The sequence below is a fragment of the Gopherus evgoodei genome, chromosome 1, assembly GCF_007399415.2.
Source record: "Gopherus evgoodei ecotype Sinaloan lineage chromosome 1, rGopEvg1_v1.p, whole genome shotgun sequence".
NCBI classification, from domain to species: domain Eukaryota; kingdom Metazoa; phylum Chordata; order Testudines; family Testudinidae; genus Gopherus; species Gopherus evgoodei.
Genome location: NC_044322.1, coordinates 112,825,442 through 112,845,302, shown reverse-complemented (window position 1 = coordinate 112,845,302; position 19,861 = coordinate 112,825,442). Strand labels below are relative to the sequence as shown.

The window sequence follows — 19,861 nt, the reverse complement described above, 5'->3', positions numbered from 1 at the left end:
GGAAGATCAGAGGTGTCGGCAGGAAGATCTGCAGTGATGGGATGCAACTCTGGGGCTCCTGTGTGATCAAACTGACATGCTCCGGCGTCTTGTGGAGCTTCAGGAACAGCAGCAGAATCACAGAGTGCCGCTGCAGCCCCTGTATAACCACCCTCCCTCCGCACCATGTTCCTTAGCCTCCTCACCCACCAGACGACTAAGAACGCATGGGGGGAGACTCCGTGCACCCGCTCATTCCACCCAATTGGACAGCCCAACCAAAAGGCTGTCTTTATTTTGAAATTTTTTTAGTGGCCTTTTCCTTCCCTCCTTTCCTCCTCGCAAACCCCACCTGGGCTGCCTTGTCAGTTCTCTCCCTCTTTTCATAATTAATTAATAAAGAATACATGATTTTTAAACAGAGTGACTTTATTTCCTTAGGAAGCAAGCGATAATCGAAGGGGAAGGGTGGGTTGCTTACAGGGAATGAGTCAATCAAGGGGGGGGTGGGTTATCAGGGAGAAACAAACAGAACAGTCACACCATACCCTGGACCGTGATGAAACTGGTTTTCAAAGCTTCTCTGATGCGCACCGCTTCCTGGTATGCTCTTCTAATCGCCCTGGTGTCTGGCTGCATGCAATCAGTGGCCAGGTAATTTGCCTCAGCCTTTCACCCCGCCATAAAGGTCTCCCCCTTACTCTCACAGAGATTGTGGAGCACACAGCAAGCAGCAGTAACAATGGGGACATTGGTTTGGCTGAGGTCTGAGTGAGTCAGTAATGTGCGCCAGCGCACCTTTAAATGGCCAAATGCACATTCTACCACCATTCTGCACTTGCTCAGCCTGTAGTTGAACAACTCCTGACCACTGTCCAGGCTGCCTGTGTATGGCTTCGTGAGCCATGGTATCAAGGGGTAAGCTGGGTCCCCCAGGATAACTATAGGCATTTCAACATCCCCAACTGTTATTTTCTGGTCTGGGCAGTAATTCCCTTTCTGCAACCGTTTAAACAGAATAGTGTTCCTGAAGACGCGAGCGTCATGAACGCTTCCTGGCCATCCCACGTGGATGTTGGTGAAACGTCCCTTGTGATCCACCAGTGCTTGCAGCACCATGGAAAAGTACCCCTTGCGGTTTATGGACTGGGTGCCCTGGTGCTCTGGTGCCAAGATAGGGATATAGGTTCCATCTATCGCCCCACCACAGTTAGGGAATCCCAGTGCAGCAAAGTCATTCACTATGACCTGCACATTTCCCAGAGTCACAACCTTTCGTAGCAGCAGCTTAATGATTGCTTTGGCTCCTTGCATCACAGCAGCCCCCAAAGTAGATTTGCCCACTCCAAATTGATTCCTGACTGACCGGTAGCTGTCTGGCATTGCAAGCTTCCAGAGGGCTATCACCACTCGCTTCTCAGCTGTGAGGGCTGCTCTCAGGGCAGGGGAAAGCAAGTCACAAAGTTCCATGAAAGTGCCCTTACACATGCAAAAGTTTCGCAGCCACTGGGAATCGTCCCACACCTGCAACACTATGCGGTCCTACCAGTCTGTGCTTGTTTTCCGGGCCCAAAATCGGCATTCAGTGGCTAGAACCTGCCCCATTACCAGCATGATCTCCAAAGCGCAGGGGCCCACGGTTTGAGAGAATTCTGTGTCCATGTCCTCATCACTCTCGTCGCCGTACTGCCGTAGCCGCCTCCTTCTCGCCTGGTTTTGCAGGTCCTGGTTCAGGATAGACTGCACGAGAATGCGCGAGGTGTTTACAATGTCCGTGATTGCTGTCTTGAGCTGAGCAGGCTCCATGCTTTCTGTGCTATGGCGTCTCCACAGTTCATCCAGGAACAAAGGCGCGAAGCAGTTGTCTGCTACTTGCACGGAGGGAGGGGTGAGGCTGTACCCAGAACTATCCGCAACAATGTTTTTTGCCCCATCAGGCACTGGGATTTCAACCCAGAATTCCAATGGGTGAGGGAGACTGCGGGAACTATGGGATAGCTATGGGATAGCTACCTACAGTGCAACGCTCCAGAAATTGACACTAGCCTCTGTACATGGACGCACACTGCCGAATTAATGTGCTTAGTGTGGCCACGTGCACTTGACTTTATACAATCTGTTTTAAAAAAACAGTTTCTGTAAAATTGGAATAATCCCGTAGTGTAGACATACCCTTAGTGTAGGGTGCCTATTTTTATGGATAAGCTATTTCATGCAATGTCTCACTGCAAAGGTGTTAAAGTACTTCTGATATGTTGTGGTAATTATTGGAATGCTGGCATAAAGGTATTCAGGAATATCTAGATGGGGGGCAGTGGTGGGAGGAAAAGGAATGTAATCAAAGGTAACTTAAGGGTGTAAAGATAAAAATTACCCATGTTCTATATATTTCACACAAAACAGGGATTCTCTAGAAAACTTTTTTCATCAGCAAAAGAAAATACAACACTTTCTGAAACATCTTACAAAAAAGTATTGTTGAAATATCTCTTCTCTCCCACAAATTCTAGTTTAAGATTACTTTAACTGATTATTATGATCTAGAAAGATCCTTGTGGGAAGATGCCTCTTATCAAATTCCTGTAATAATCACTTTCCAGTAAAGAAATGGAAAATGAATTCTCTGTAGTAGCAGATACCAAGCACATTTGTTTACACTGGCATAAGTTTATACTGAATTATGTTATAAAGGCTGTCTGTCATCTACCCTGTAGATAATTCTCTGTGAAAAAATCACTATAGTTTTCGGAAACACTCAACTTTGACTTAATTCTGATCATGTTGAAGTCTGTAGATATTTTCTTATCATCTTAAATGGGAGCAGAGTTAGGCCAGTGTTGAGGACTTTTGAAAATCCCATCCATAATTTACAATTAAAACACTAGAAAAAGAAGAATTACTCCTTTCTTCAAATTAATTTGTAAGAACCATTTGATTTAGGGAACACTTGCCCAGCAATTACAAAAACTAATATTTTGGTCACTTAAGACAATATTAAATTTTAAGTTTAATGATAATGAGGAGAATCCAGTTCAGCACTTTAAAAAAAGTTGGTGTAGAATTTTATGCAGGGTCCTGGAAAGCCATGTATATTTAATATCAAGTGGAAATTGAATGACTTTTTTCTAACTACTGGCTGTATATGTGTGTGTGTTCCATTGCACAAAGGCTGCTGATTAATTTATTTAAAATTAAATCATCCTTTTATATGTCGCGGATATAGAGGGGGAGGATTGTGCTGTGAGTTTTTATCCTGCTCTGCAATAACTTGATCTTGTACAGGGAATGTAGCTGCTTTGCTTTCAGGAGGTCAGCAGTGACACAGCAGCCTTTCAGATGAGGCAGACAACATTATTTCATTGTAGTGCAATTAAGTCACCAATGGCAGTTGTTATTGCCAAGCACCTAGTTTGGAGCTGTGACTGTTCTGCACATCTATTTGTGGAATGAAGTAAAATGTTCTACCAGCAGCAAGTCCTGCTGAGCTTTCTCTATAAAAGTCCCCCTCTTTGATCTAAGATAGATACCCAAAATATTCAGCCTGGTTTTAATACTCGCTAGACAAAAGACAGTTTTAAATAATTCTTCATGTACTGTAGAATTGACTTAGTAGCAATCGTTACAGCTTATGTTAATTAAAACAACTTATATGGTATCATCCACCTTATGTGACATTACAGTTGGGGTTGTATCTGTGTTCTCATTATGCATCTGATTTTTCAGAAGGTTCATATTAGAATCCCTCGATTGGAGTCCTGTCTCATGCCATATTGAATGCAGGTACCTCATCTGTTGTGGATTAATCCCTTGCCTAGCATTTGTGTTTTAAAAGCACAAAAATCCTTGTAAATGGTCAAAATCTTTTGGGGCCAAATTCCCAAGTAAGATTTTTACTTATATCAGTCTCTCTCCATTGTAACCAGTGTCACTTCTGAGTCATAGCAGTGTAAACTGATAGAAGTTCAGAATCAGTTTGGGTATGTCTACACTTCAGGCTCCTTTTATTTATTTAACCTTTGTAGTCATGTCACTTTAAGGAATCTGGCTCTAAAACCAGCCAGCAAGATTAAAACAGCTTTTGTGCACTCAGATGTTGAGATAAACACAACTTTTTGTGGCTGGTACCACTCCTAATGAGGAGAACAGGAGCCACATGGCTAATGTGCCATAAAAACTTTTGATATGCAGCTCAGGGTACACTTTCATTGTTATTACAAAACGTTTCTGTGGCATCAGAAGTTTGCACAGTGTTTTACACCACAGATAAGAAGAGGCAGGTTGAGATTCTGAGCACAAAAGGTGAGAAAGCCGCCTTGGCTCTCTTGGGATTCTAGACTGCTGCAGGAACTGAAAAGGGCCACAGCATAAATTAGAGGAGCCCCTGGGGTCCTCAATTTATGGCAGCCTCCTGAGAGCAACCTAGAGGATGGTTGGCACTGCTAGCTATCTAAACAAGAAAAGACAAGTAAGAATACAGAGGACAACTGAAGAGAATGGGTAAAGATTTGATATTCGCGCCCCCGCCCCCTTTAGGAAGTGGTATTTTTGAAAAAGGACTTGCAAGAAGAGGAGGCTTGGGTGGAAGAGGAGAGGGAGGTTGTTTTGGGTGCTGGGTGGAGCAAAGTAGAAGTCACAAATCTTAAGACTGGGGAAAGGGATGCAGGAAACAGTAAGGTAAAAATATTGGGAAAAGCTTAGGCATCAGAAGGGGGAGCAGGGAAATGAGAGCATAGATGTATATGGAAGTTGCACTGAAATGGAATGACACTGGTATATGTAAGAAAAGAATCTGGCCCAAGAGGTTTTGCCCATTTAAGATGATTTGAGGGCTTTCAAAACACAAAAACTAGTTCATAAGCTGTTCTGGCAAGCGGTTGATCCTGTTGTGACAACAGCCTGTCATTTTTCTTTTTTTTTTGCTGCTTTAAAAATAATGACTTACTGAGATATTAAGACTAAAAAATTGGCCATCAAACGTGTGGTAACTTTATGGTTTCATTAGGATTTTTGACATGTTGACTTAGTGGTCCTCTTGAACTCCTTAGTTCATCCTGCAGCAGCTGGATGAATTGACATGATTAGACTGCAGCTCTGGGGCTAGAGCTTTGACAACCATCAACACTCAGTTTTTAAATGCCAAAACAGCACTCTGTCATTGAATGAAGAGGACAGGAACTGTAAAAGCATCTAGAATACAAAAAAGTATCTTGTGTTTTTACAAAATAGTAATTAATACATCTGTCAAAACTCCTAAATAAATTTCTCTGAATTGGAGCAACATTTAAATCATTTAAACAGAAGTTGCTACGCTAGCTGACTACCAGCACAAACATTGGACATATGTATCTATTTTTGAGTTTACATTGACTTTTTTGGGGTCCACGAAAGTGTCATTGGAAAGTCAATTCCACCTTGAGAAGAGTGCTCACAGGTAGGTATATGGGAGAAGATTAATAAAAGAATAGTGATACTAAGGTAGAGTGCAGCAGCACTTTACGTGTAGAGAGGGGGTTTCAAATTCAAACAGATTTTCTTTCTTTAAGGTTTTAGGGGAAAATTTTTTTAAAGGCGGTTGCATTTGTGCTTTTTAACTCCGCCAATCTAAAATATAAACCTTAAACTAAGAAAAGTGCCCCAAATGAGAACCAGATCACCTCTCTCTGTAAACTGCTGTTGCGATATTGCTATAGTACTGTATTCGTTTTGATCCTGCATTTCCAATAGAGCTAATATGGAAGAGGACAAGGAACACGACAGTGGTTACATCTCCACTGTTATACCTACACTGCCTGTTGTTCGTCACTGGTGCAGCAGTAAAATCATAGAATCGTAGGATTGGAAGGGACCTCGAGAGGTCATCTTGTCCAGTCCACAGCACTCATGGCAGGACTAGTATTCTCTAGACCATCCCAGACAGGTGTTTGTCTAACCTGCTGTTAAAAATCTCCAATGATGGAGATTCCACAGGAGCAGTAAAAGTACTATGTCGTCAGGGCTTCCATTTGTTTCAGCACCATGTTCTGAATCTATCCTCTGACCAGGGGCATTAGGACATAGTGCTATAGCCTCAGCCCTGTCTGTGCTAGAATGTTTACTGTGACAGACACAGCATTGCTGTCAGCGGGTCCATCATATTCTAGTATGGACGCAGCCTGCGATACTAGCACTGAGCACCAGTATCAGGGTAGGAGGGATACTGAACACATGACTATTGCTGTGATAGCAGCACTGTTAGTTGAACCAGGGGACCATAACTCTAAAACATGTTTTTTAAGTATCCTTTTATATCACACCAGCTCCAAAGAAACAATTACAAATTTTATCTCCTCTCATACACATGCCACATATTCTACTTCAAAATTACAGTGAAAAAAGGGAGGAAAAAATGTTTGCTTGTCAAATATCAATAAACAAAGTTTAAAGTGGTGGGACGATAGCCCTATCCACACTACATTTTTAAGTATGATTTTTGTGATTGGTTAGATGCACAGTCAGCTTAACCATGTACAAGTGACATGATTCACTTTGTGTCCACACAGCATCTTTTCTGATATGACAGCTATGTTTGTGCATCTGAACCTCACATGCTACCTAACCATGTGCTAAGAGAGTGTTCTATGCAAAGTTGCAAAATAGCTTGACCTGCTGAACTGGGTACCATGTGCTAGCCTACGTCTCTGCCAAGGGTGACAGACTTTTTAATCATGTTGTGTGTGGATTCAAATCATGTTTAGAGCCAACCATGTCAGAAAACACTTTCAAATTTGTTTTAAAAATGTAATGCAAACAGGTCCTTTGGAATGGAGTCGTCTTTTCTTTTCAAAGACACTGGCATTTATTAAAAATGAAAGATTTGAATGGAGTCCCCTTGATTTTTGTCAGGGGGTTTTGTAAGACCCCTGTGTTGTGTGCTGTTCCTAAACTGTATATTTGTTCGCACTTCCTTCCCCCTATTCTTCTTCCTCACTTTCTCAGACTTCCCTCTAACAATCAAATTCTCTGGATACCGAAACCCTCTTCCAGAAAAGGCAAAATACATATGGTTTGCTATTCATTTTTGTAATCAGTTACTACTAAAACTGAGTTGAACGTGAGGTGTCAGTTACTTGAAAGAACTTTCAAAAATCTATTTTGGTTTGAAGTCCTAAGCTGTCAGAGGCTGGGCCTAGCATAGCTGCCTAAAATGTGACAAAAAAGTATAACTATTGTCTGCAAATCCAGACTTTTTTTCCTTCCAGAAAGAGTAAAGGTACTTAATCTCCTGGGATAGAACAACTTCTCCTACTAAGAAATCTGCAGTTGGAGTGCGGGGACTCATATCAAATTGAATGTTGCATTAAAATAATTACTGTATAATAAAACCCATATGAACAGACTTTCCTGGGACAATTTGAGGAGCAGAGAGAGGAAAAGCTATGGGGTTGGACTAGATGACCTCCTGAGGTCCCTTCCAATCCTGATATTCTATGATTCTGTGAAATGGTATATAGTCAGCTTCAGAAGTCGTCATCATTGTGATGATAAGACAGTTGACATCCTTATAATGTGCTGCCCCCCCCTTCCCTAATAGCCATATTAAATTCATTCAGCTTTCAGATCTATATGAGATTCATCTGTCAGTGCAGTGCTGTAAACACAACCTGGTAACTTAAAATCAAGATTATACATCAGCATCTAGAACTTATTTGGCAGTTCAGTTAATGATGTGTGAGACAAAATAGAAAATAACCTATCCACTTGTAGCTATATCTTCTTTGCAATGCTGGCAGAAAGAAAAATGTTTATCAATAAACTCAGCACATTTGACTGAGAAGATACATAAGGAGCACACATTGTAAAAGATTAATTTTACAATCTAGGCTAATGGAAGTTTAAAGCAATTTGTATCTAATGATATAGAATACTTTTCTTGGTGTGTTCATGATACAGTATTATTGGAACCATTTCCCGCAGTAAATAGTAACTATTAATGAGTTTGACAGTGAATATGTTGAGTCATATATGCTTATCATAAAATAGCTCTTCTGTGTCTGAATGGAATTCTTATTATCAGCAATAGATAGTGAAGACTGTATGTACTGTCCAAGTTTGTATTACAACCTTGTAATGGAATGTGTTCCAATGCATCTTAGCAAATCACAGCATGTCATTCTCACTCCTCTACTGGTGAACTTTTAACTTGAAACTCTAGCAGAGGGCTTGGCAAGGCTAACTAACTGATGTGAAACTGTGGAAGTAAATCACTTTGCTGGGAACAAGGGGAAGTCCTGCATATTGTGACTCCCAACTTTATTGTCTGCAGCTTCTTTGCACAATAGCAGTTGATTTTTTTTAAATAAGGATTAAATTAATTGAATTTCCAATTATGGAAAATATGGAATTCCAAAGCAGAGCTCACTCCTATATGATTCCAGAGAATGAAGAAGTTCCACACAGGGGTATTCATGATGTCCATAATACCAATGGAAATGAAGGCGAGAAAGCAGTGTCAAAATTACAACGTAGGCACAGTGACATAAAAGTATACAAAGAATTTTGTGACTTTTATGCAAGATTGTAAGTTCACTTTTTGGGGTTGGGATGTTACTGTGGTAAAATCATTTTAAAATCTGCAGTTGTTTTTTTCCAATGAAATTTCATGTAGAATGTGTTTGAATCACTTTCTAATGTAAAGCTTACTATTCCTAGGATAAATTTATAGTTTTGATTTCTTCCAAAACTTGCAATAGTTGCTGTAAATAAAACCAAACTTTAATTTCAGTAGGTTTTATTTCAGTTACATGTATTAGGTTGGATTTGTCGAATAGACTATGTGCTCTTAAAGAGACTTCTGATATTAGGTTCTGTAAATTATGGAGGAAATGTGTAAACTGTCCCATTGGTAACAATAGAAAACCATTCTACTTTCATCAGTAGTGCTATAGTAATACATATTTCTCAAAGGAAAGTGAAGAAATATATGTGCATTTTTGGGAGAAAGAAGGGTTATAAGGCATTGTTTTGTTGGAAGCTATAATTTTCAAAGGTTCTTTATTTTATGTGGTTGCCTAGATTATTTCATATCTGACAAATGCTGACAGTTGAAATTCTAAGCTATAGTCTTCGTTTATCATTCTTAGTATTCAACAGCTGTTGAGCTCTAAAGAAAGGTCACAATTTATATTGTGATCAATATTCACGTCACATCCAGTTTATTCTGTTATTGGGTATGACAAATGAAGCGATTCAGTTGTCTTCCATAAAGCACAATGGTTTTGATGGAAATAGATTGTGGAGAATGGCAGTTAGCTTTAGAGCTTAAACACAACTGTTTGCGCTTAACATTTCTTTTTGTATGTGTTTGACTGAAACCCCTGTGGAATAAAATGTTCTTGGTCTGATTCTCTTTGTCAGGTATTTTGCTCATGCAGGTATCTCTCTGGAAGACACCTTTTTCTGTAAAGTGCTGTAGAATAGAAAAAAGCAGCAGATTAATAATAACTAGTCAAGTGTTTCTTTAACCAGGGGCTTGCCTTTTTTGTGGTACAACAGGGTAAGGAATAGACCAGCTTTCCACTATTTAATAAAATGTATACTTGCTAGTACTTTGTATCAGATTGTTCCTGCACAAGGTGCTGAGCATCCTCCAGCTCCTATTGAAATCAATGGGAGTCACGGGCACTCAGCACCTTGTGTGGGATTGAGCTTTTTATATCTATAGATACAATCTGATTTTTTTCTGAACAATAAAATCTGTTTATTTTTGAAAAATAAAGCAGAGATTGTTTTATAAACTTCTGATTAAATGTTTGGATCAAATCAGATTACCAGCAAATTCAAATACCTGAAATTGTTCTTGAATACACTCTAGAACATGTTCTGCTAACATTTGTCAGATGTTGTGAAACTTAAGAGTTGTCCTGTACATTCTCCATGTTACAGATAAGTATTCAGTAGAAAGCTTAGTCTCAAAGACTTAAGTTTTGTGAAATTAGATTTAAGCAAGAAAACTTCTTGCAGTGTGAAAAATCAAGCATGGACTTTGAAATTTTAGAGCAGTTTCTCATTTGATTGTAAAGTAGCTGTTTTGATTTATTGCAGATGAGGATTTGTCCTTAATGATAGAGTTTAGTCCCTCTGGTATTTGCAAATATTGCATTATAATGTTTTTACTACATGCCTTTAAGAAGCACACCCAAGAACATTAAATATGTTCTATCCTTTTTGTTGATTACTCAGATCTTTTGAATTGGTTTTGAATTGATACTCACTTTCAGAACAATATTCTTGCTTTGATCTCAGATGGGGAAACATCTTTAATTACTGAGGAAATTGGCTCTTGTCTTTCATAATCATTGTAATTGTTTATTTCCTTCTGTTTCTTATAGTGCTAGATTGAATGAAAATATAACCTGTTTTTTTCCCCCTCATACAGGCCTGAACATACATTTTTTACCAAAAGTTCTTAGAATAGGGTGCTGCTTTGACCAAAAAAAAGAAAAGAAAAAAAGGAAACATCTCACAACTTTCTCCTCATTAAGGGACTACTGCAACTCCTGTTATAGTCAGTGGAAAGATTTCCATGACTTCAGTGAGAGTTTGATTGGGACAGTTGGCTTTTCAAAAGAGAATGAAATAAAATCAGTGGAACTGAATGTTTCCTTTTTCTTTATCCCCTCATTTTAGAGAAGATCAACAATCTCTTTCTGGTTTGTTTTTTATTACAGTAATATGGCAAATGCTCTTGCAAATGCCATATGTGAGCGCTGCAAAGGGGGCTTTGCACCTGCTGAGAAGATTGTTAACAGCAATGGTGAACTGTACCATGAACAGTGTTTTGTGTGTGCCCAGTGCTTTCAGCAGTTCCCTGAAGGGCTCTTTTACGAGGTAAGTTGGTTAAAATATTTTTCTCCCCTCAGTTCCTTGGCTTTTATTTTTTATAATGTACAAATGATAAATACTGACAGTGCATTTGTTTATAAAATATTATCACAGAATGGTAGGAGCATTCTTTGAAAAGAAATATCCAGCAGAGACAGCAGGAAGTAGAGGCATTTCTAGTTTTGCCTTTAAAGACACATTATGGGACATTTCTTTGACACACCTACATAATGTGGGTGTGCAGGAGTTTTGCCTATAAGACACATTATGTACATCGTACTGGAAGCATGCAGAAAGCACAGCTACTAAAATGAAATGTAACATAGAGAGTGAAATCCTGACCCCACTGACTTCACTGTGGTCAGGATTTCACATAGAGTGTTTCTGTTAGAGATGAGCCCATGATGTGACGTTCAAATTCAGATTTGAATGTACCCAGAGTATGATAGGATTTGGATCAGGTATTCCACTTCAGGACCATCTCTAGTAAGGTTTAGCATTTTAAACTAACAAAATGAAAACAATTCTGAATTAATTCTTTGCTCATTTCATTGTATTATACTGTCAGAATTTGTATCACTTTTGTTGTGCAATTCCTTGACATAGCAATCTGGGGATATTCTAAATCAATTGTTAAACATTGAGTTTAAGGATCCTTTAGCATATTTTTCTAAAATATATGTTCTCTCAGGTCAAATATGTATTTTAATTTTAATCCAGTTTTTCCCCCTCTTTTCTCTTTCATGGGGATTCAGGTGGGTTATTTTCACCTAGTACAAAGTGACCTTAGAGACAGCTTTTGACCAGTCTATAAAATATTGAGTGATTTGTATAGGACAGACTAAAACCTGTGAGATAGGCAAGTATTGTCCATGTAAAGATTTGTTACATTACAATCTCAGAATGGAGTAAACCAGCTCTTACTAACCTATTCACATTGTCTAGGCTTCTAAGGTGCTTCAGACACGATGCAGTGTGAAAAGAAGCAATATTATTATTTCAGTTAATACTCTCACCAAGTCCCCAGGCCCTTCCTATTTTCCTATACAGTCAGAATCTTTGGACTTTCTCTCCATCAAATGCATATCTTGTGTCTTTATTTTCACTGGTGCTATTTCTAATTCAGAAGTAAAGGAGATACAACTGGAGGTGGGCTAGGCTGTTGGGTGTCGTAGTGGGAGCAGGAGCTTGGTTTGGCAACAGGAGCTTGGTTTCAGAGCAGCGCAAACAGCCAGGTAAGGAGGGGAAGAACATCCGGAAGCAGGAGGATGCCTGGCTGTGAAGGGGGAAAAGAATACTGAGAACTGTAGGGCTGCAAAAGCAGAGTAGGGAGGGGCAAGGCTGGGCAGAGGTGGAGAAGTGGGTGGGAGAGGAGTAGTGGGGAGTAGACAGTCAAGCACAGAGAAATAAGTAACAGGGTGAGGCAAGGCTACTGGGAGAAGGGAAGGAGGATAGGTTTGAAGAGGCAGTTGGGTAGAAGCCATTAACTGGGACCTGATCAGGAGGAGATCTATATCTGGGACATGCTGTAGTGGCTGCCAGAAGGCATCTTGAAGGAGAGTGTGTAGCACATTGGCTGTTAGGAGAGGAGACTGGGCAGGCTGATTGCTGTGAGCTTGCTGAGAATTTGCTATTCTGTGACTGGCTTGAGGATCCAGTCCTGCAGGAATTCTGCAAATCCTCAGATGTTGGAGCAGTTCTTGGGTACCATTGTAGTGGCACAGTAGAAGGAAGGACTTAAATCACAGCTCAGCCTATTTTTGCACCTAACCCAAAAAGATTAAAATCCCTTTAGTGCTCACACACAGCCATATGTGAATAGTCTCAAAGAGCATAAGCAAGTTCCCCTGTGTTGTTTGGATGTATCTAGGCTCTGCATCAACAATGAAGCAAATGCCTCTCCCCTCCCACATTATCTGTTTAATGTCTCCCTTAACATTCTTGTCTATGGTGTGAAAGCACCTATTGTCTGGCCAAGATGGAAGAAAGACAGGAGCCACTGGATATGGTTTATACATGGATTCTAAGGCCAGAAGGGATGATTCTGATCATCTAGTCTGACCTTCTGTATAACACAGGCCATAGAACTTCTCCAACATAATTTCTAGAGCAGAACTTTTAGAAAAAACATCCGAGTTTGATTTAAAACTTGTCAGTGATGGAGAACCCACCATAACCTTTGGTAAATTGTTATGATGGTTAATATCCCTCACTGTCAAAAATGTATACCTTATTTCCCATCTGTATTTACCTAGCTTCAACTTCCACCCATTAGATCGTGTTACACTTTTCTCTGCTAGTTTGAAGAGCCCATTATTGAGTGATTTCTTCCCTTTGTAGATACTTAGGAACTGTAATCAAGACACCCCTTAAGTTTCTCTTTGTTAAGCTAAGTAGATTGAGCTCTTTGAGTCTGTCACTATAAGGCATGTTTCTTCTTCACCTTGCTCATGTCGATTCCATTGTAGGTGTGCAGGTGCCCACATGCACAGCCATTGGAGATTTTTGCCTTAGCGGTACCCTTAGGGCTGGCTGTAGCTCCTCCGAGAGCAGGAGTGGGCAAACTATGGCCTGCAGGCCACATCTGGCCCACGGGACTGTCCTGCCCAGCCCCCGAACTCCTGGTCTGGGAGGCTAGCCCCCGGCCCCTCCCCCGCTGTCCCTCCTCACCGCAGCGTCAGCTCGCTCACTCTGCCAGTGGTGCAATGCTCTGGGCAGCAGGGTTGTGAGCTCCTCAGGCAGCGCAGCTGCAGAGCCCGGCCTGTGCTGCGTGGTGGCAGTGGCAGCATAGCTGTAGTGCTACCAGCCACCGGTGCTCCAGGCAGCGCGGTAAGGGGGCAGGGAGTAGGTGGGGAGTTGGATAGAGGGCAGGGGTGGTGGTCAGGGGGTGGGGGTGTGGAGATGAGTCGCGGTGGTCAGGGGGGAACAGGGAGTTGAATGGGGGCAGGGGTATCAGAGGGCAGTCAGGAAGGAGGGAGGGTTGGATGGGATGGAAGGGGGGAGTCGGGACAGGGAGAAGGGGTGTGAGGATGGGGCAGGGGTCTCAGAGGGGCCTTCAGGAAACGAGGGGGTTGGATGGGTCAGGAGTCCTGGGGGGCAGTCAGGATGGGGGGGTTTGATGGGGCAGAAGGGATCAGGGGTTCTGAGGGCAGTCGGGGGACAGTGAGATGGGGTGGTTGGATGGGGCAGGGGTCTCGGGAGGGCCATCAGGAATGAGAGGAGGGGTTGGATGAGGAGGCGGGGGCTTGGGGACAGCTAGGGGACAGGAAGTGGGGGTGTGTGGATGGGGCAGGGGTCCCAGAAGGGCCATCAGGGAATGAGGGCCAGGTAGGAGGTGGGGGCCGGTCCACAACCCTCCCGCAACTGGCCCTCCATACAATGTAGAAAACACGATGCGGCCCTTAGGTCAAAAAGTTTGTCCGTCCCTGCTCTAGAGTGCTGCGCTCGTGCTGTGGTATATCAGGTGCTGCCGGCCCACGCCCTCTCTATTCCTTCTTAATGGCCTTGGTGGTCAGTCAGAGTGCCTCTCTTGGTTGTCCAGAGCAAGCAGTTTCTTCCATTGGACTTCTTGCCTTTGGGCCTTTGCTGATTAGTGTTAAGTAGTTGTTAAGTGCATAGTGAGCTGACAGTTAAGGTCCCAGCTGGGACTTCCCCCCAAGTGGGGCATGCCCCGAGTCCCCAGGTTTAAGCCCTGCTCAGTTTGTGGCAGGCTTATGCCTGTGAGTGACTCCCATGCAAGGGCAACGCTAGGGAGGGGCATGAATGGTCACATGCCCCTCTCCAGACGCCTGGGGGAGGGGTGCATTCCAGAGGGGGGAAGCTGTCCCTGTTCTATCCTGCCCACCAGCTGTGCTTGGTACATGCCTAGACCAGAGTAGCCTGTCTGCCTGAGCTTGCTGGAGTCGATGTTCCTGCCACTGCCTATCCGGTAAGCAGGGGAGCTTCTTTCTTGCAGTTACGGGGCAAAATAGGAGGGCTCAGGGGAGGGAGGAAGGGAAGCAGGGAGGAACGGGGGCCGCCGGGGACACTGGGGATGATCATGGGAGGATGAGGGGAGGCAGTATAGGACAGGGTTGGGAGGCTGGTGCAGGGGAGGGGCAAGGAAGGAGTGGCTGGCCTGGATGGGCGTCTTGGGGAGGGAGCAGCAGGGCCAGGGGCTAGCCATGAGAGGCGAGTTTGGGGGCTGCAAAACCCATGCAGGATGGCGGATTTCTGTGGGAGAGAAGTTTCTTGGCCTGGGTTCTTCCAGCCACACGGTAAGCTAGACGGAAATCCCTAATGTGCTTTTAGCAACGCATAGGATTCCTTTAAAGCCCTAAGGGTAGGAAACAGGTATTTTACTTTAAATAAGGCCCAGCCTGAGTTCAAACTATTGCATGAGTGCAGAATCAGACTCATATTTCATGAAAGAAAACCAAACTTCTCATATGACCTGGGCCAGCTTACTAGTAGCTGGTGAGCACTTTAAATTCCAGTGCATCCTCCAAATGTTTGTTGTGTGTTGATATGAAATTCAAAGGAGGATGAGGATGGTCTTATGGTTAAAACACTGGCTTCTCTTTATAAGACCTAAATATTATTATTTTGCCACAGACTTCCTTTATGCGAGTCACTTAATTTGTCTCTCTTAGTTTCCCTATCTGTAAAATGGGGATAATTCTTAGCTAGGAAGGACATGTGATGATGAACTTGTCTGTGAAACTTTGTAAGAATGTGCTATAGTAGCACAAAGTATTTATTAAAATATTAGGGATGAGACGTTAAAGCAATGTTTCTCAAACTGGGGTCGCCACTTCTGTAGGAAAAGCCCCATGCGTGCTGGGCCAGTTTGTTTACCTGCCCTGTCCACAGGTCTGGCTGATTGCGGCTCCCACTGGCTGCAGTTCGCTGCTCCAGGCCAAGGGGAGCTGCTGGAAGCGGCGCGGGCCAAGGGAGTTCAGGCGATAAGCTGCTATATGTAAAGATATTGAAAAGATTGGCATGTTTACCAGAGAGACGTGCTAGGATTTTCAGAAGAGCCCCGGGAGTTAGGTGCCCAACTCCCATTGAACTTCAGTGGGATTTCAGTGTCTAACTTTCCTACGCTCCTTTGAAAATCCTAGCTGAGATGAATGAGAGAGGACCGATAAATGTGTAGAAAACCATTACTGATACAGAAAAGATAGATTAGGAACTTCTGTTGATCCTGTCTCATACTGTGAGAACAAGGGGATATTAAATTAAATTGAAAGGCAAATTCAAATCTTGTAAACGAAATTATATTTTCACACAATTCAAAACTAGCATGTGGAACTCACTGCAATCTCATTGAGGCCAGAAGCTGAGGAATCCAAAAATGATTAGACATCTATGGATAGTAAGAATATCAAAGACCTCCTGAGGTCCCTTCCAACCCTGATATTCTATGATAATAGTAATTATACGGTAAACAAAATACCCAGAGGAATTTTGGAAAGGATATAAACCCTTAACATGCTGTAGGGCATAAACTAACCTCTACTATTGGGGAATAGGAGTAAACTTTTCCTGGGGCACCTTAGACCATAGCTGACTACTGCAGAGTTTCTTGAACCTTGTTCTGAAGCATCTGGTGCTGGTTCCTGTTGATAACAGAATACTGGGCTAGGTTGACCACTAGTCTGATCCAGTCTCATAATTTGGCAATTCCTATATTTCGATGTTCCTGTTATTAGAAACAAGTATGACAGATTTTTGGATCCATCTATATATAACTGAACACTCTCAATTTTAAATATATATATTTAAAATAGCTATTAAATTAACCCTATGCAATATGAATTCTCTAAGCAAATTATGTATTAAAAATAAAGCAAAACAAAAAAAAAACTTAGTAAACTAAGCAGCATCTGTTGTTCATCTTGTTAAACTGCCAATTTCACAATAAATCCTGATTTGCACAGTTTATATTACTGAATGCTGTATGCAGGGTCAGAAAAGGTGGGTAAATATGCATTTATTTTTTGGATTACTAATAATGCACTACAGTGCTGCATTTAATTATATGTTACCAGCTGCCTCATTATTCACTTTATTTTTATTTTTTCTGCAAATGAAATATTCCTTTTATTACAAGTCAAAAACGTAGGAGTTAACGGGGTGTTCCTGGTTAACAGCAGGCTACATCTTTTTATATAGTTCAAGTGTGTTGCTGACTTTGAGCCTTTTAAGGTATGGGTCCTTAACCGCATTATAGACTCAGCCCACCACTTTGAAGAAATACAGGCCCTATAATGTTTAACTATGGTTTGATGCACTTGTGTGTTCTGTGTATGACAGGGCCATTGAGTTTCCTTACGCTACACGGAACAGTTCTGTGCACTTGAGTTCCCTTGTGCATCTAGCTGTCCTTTCCAATTAACAGGAGGATAGACTGAACATGAGAGTTCCTTCAGGCCTGAGCTCACTGGAATCTCCCAGTGTCTTGTTTGATCTCAGGAGCTCTAAAGAATAATTTTCTAGTCCTGGGTGGTGTTCCATAAATGCCTGTCAGCTTTATTTTGCTCTTGTCAAAGCATCTGTTATAGGGGTATAAATATGTGGTAATTGGTCCAACTTAAAAATAAACCATATAGATTCCTCCTACTACTAACAGCAGGGAGTATCTCTGCAGACATTTTTCCACCAGATGCTCTTTTTAGGTGTTTCTGTATCAGAGGGAGAACACAATTTCCCAAATAGGGAGAGACAGGAATAAATTACTTTTGTGTCCCCTGCTTGTGTATGGACCAGACCACTTGCACTGATTCTGGAAGCATACTTTCTCTTGCAGCCTTTCTGGAGCACAGACTGCTTGATGGATAATGATTTGTCAAGTTTCCAGTATATTTGAAAGAGCTAAGGTTGGCTATAGAGTAATATTTCCTGAAAGCAGGGTTGCAAAAGTGCTTACATTTTTTTATTAAGATGGCCACCATCCAAGTTCTGCTTTACACCAGGCCTGTGACAGTCAGTCTGGAATTCCCTACAGGTCTAGGAGTTCTGCATTCCTCCCCAGATGGGCAGAAATGTAGGATCACAGATTAAGGCACAATGTCAACTTGAAAATCACATTTCTGTCTGAAAACTTAGTACCTACTATAGTGAGAAGCCAACAAGTAAGATTACGAAAACGAAAAGAGATTAGGGTTTGTGAGTGGTGTGGGGAGTGGGGGGAAGAGTCTCCTCTACTTTTTTTCAGTTTGTTTATTTTATGTATTGAATATTTATTGTATTTGTGTATAGTCAGTTTCACAGTGTCCCTGTAAGCTCTGTTAGGGCTAAATTTGAGCCATGCTGCAAGCAATATGTATGGGGCAATGCAGTACCACCATAACCTTTAAATTGTGCCCCTTTACTATCGGCAGTTACTAGTTGCCTGTGCCCCCACGACAGCTGCCTTAAGTGCTTGGGGGAATTAGACATCAAAAAGAGTTGCCTTGCACCCAGAAGGAGAGGGACATTCACCTCAGGGCCCTCCTGATGGAGTCTGCTTGCCACCCGGCTTCTGAGCCCTCTACGCAGGCTGCACCGAGTACTTTGGCCTCTATATACAATATGCCACCAGCACCCGACTCCTCTCGGCGCCGGTCCCGAAGAAGGAGGCAAAGAAGCACTCACCAGCACCGAGCAAGAAGGCCCAATGGTCATCCGGTAAAGGGACCGTGCCTGTCCGCCAGCCTTCTCCAGAGCAGCACAAGTGTGCTTCCGTGGCTGGGGCTCTTAGCGCTCTTAAAGGTCTGTCACTGACTCTGGTGGGCGATATGGGACCCACTACCCTGCCTGCACCATCGTCATCCCAAGCCCAGGCACAGAGAGAGAGCACAGATCTCCACCTGCTCCTATAACGTCTCTGGTGCCACAGGACCAGGCTAAGGCTCCCCGAGAGAGCAAGCCAGCCATTAAGGCCAGGGTCAGGGGAATGCCGTAGGTCGCCAGACAAGCAATCCCATGGCAGGTTGCAGGTGCTCTGCCGATCGCCCAGACTCTTGCCCCAGTCACCAAGATGTTATTCCCCAGTGTGGGGTTGAGGCTCCCCATATTATGACCGACGCTGTCCACCCTCTTGCCGATCTGTTGTCTAGATGTTGGTCTTAGTCACTGGCACTATGGGACTGCTCCTCGTGTTTCCGATCTTCTCAGCACCGTTCCCCCAATGCTGATCTCCCTGGCACCGGGACCATTCTCCCCAGTATAATCACTGGTCACTTACACCTGGTCAGCGCTCACCGGTAGCCACGACCAGCAAGCAGACGCCCTTGTCGCCAGAAAGTGGTTCCTGTGGCATGGAGGCCCAGTTCAGTCCATCGCACTGGTCTCTGCGAGAGGGTGGCCGTATTGGGGAGCATGGGATGTTCCGGTGATGACAATGCCCCCTTTGCAGAGTTCTTCAGTGGCCACATCAGAGCAGAGATCTACAGCACTGGGCCTGATACTGGAAGATTGCTCTGAGGTCGGGGTGGAGGATCTGGTGCCCACCCCAAACCTCCCTCTCCAGCACCTGCCGAGCCCTCAGAATCTCCATCGGCGGCCAGGGCCTCCTCCTCTTCCCTGGACAAGGAGGTTGCGGGACCTTCCAGGGCCAGCCCCTCAGATGACTTTAAAGAACACCACGCGATTATCTGACGTATCTCTTGGTTCTGAACAGTGGGCCTCTCCCAGGAGATGCAGGCCTCAATTCAGGATCCCCCCTTGGACAGAGTTGAACTCTTCTCCGTTCAAACAGACACCAGGCTACGTGGGTAGAAGGACACTAAGACTACCCTTGGCTCATTGGGCATGCATGCCCTGCACTCTGCCAGAAAGCTGATTCTGGTCATAGTAGCCCGGGGCTACACCCTGCAGTTTGTGGATACCCCTCCTTCCCACCCCCCTGCTTTCCTGTCCCTCATCAGGGACCCCTCTCATGAGCAACTCCTGGTTCAGGAGGCTGACAAGCTCCTGCATTTTGGAGGGGTGGGGGTGGAGGTGGTTCCTCAGGACATGGAAGGAACAAGATTCTACTTCCTATACTTCCTAATCCCAA

General features: G+C 43.1%; 1 protein-coding gene across 5 annotated transcripts in view; it reads left to right on the top strand.

The window, feature by feature from the left end:
- LIMS1 (LIM zinc finger domain containing 1) overlaps nt 1-19,861 on the top strand; it is a 161,561-nt gene that overhangs the window by 86,685 nt on the left and 55,015 nt on the right. For 3 of the 5 annotated variants that reach the window (XM_030569424.1, XM_030569406.1, XM_030569415.1), the window contains exons 1-2: nt 8,239-8,535; nt 10,686-10,845. In XM_030569424.1, the coding sequence (XP_030425284.1) occupies nt 8,345-8,535; nt 10,686-10,845 (351 nt within the window). In that variant the 5' untranslated portion in view covers nt 8,239-8,344. Of the gene's footprint in view, nt 1-8,238; nt 8,536-10,685; nt 10,846-19,861 lie in introns of those variants that run through there. The other 2 variants (XM_030569432.1, XM_030569442.1) reach the window with 1 other exon arrangement.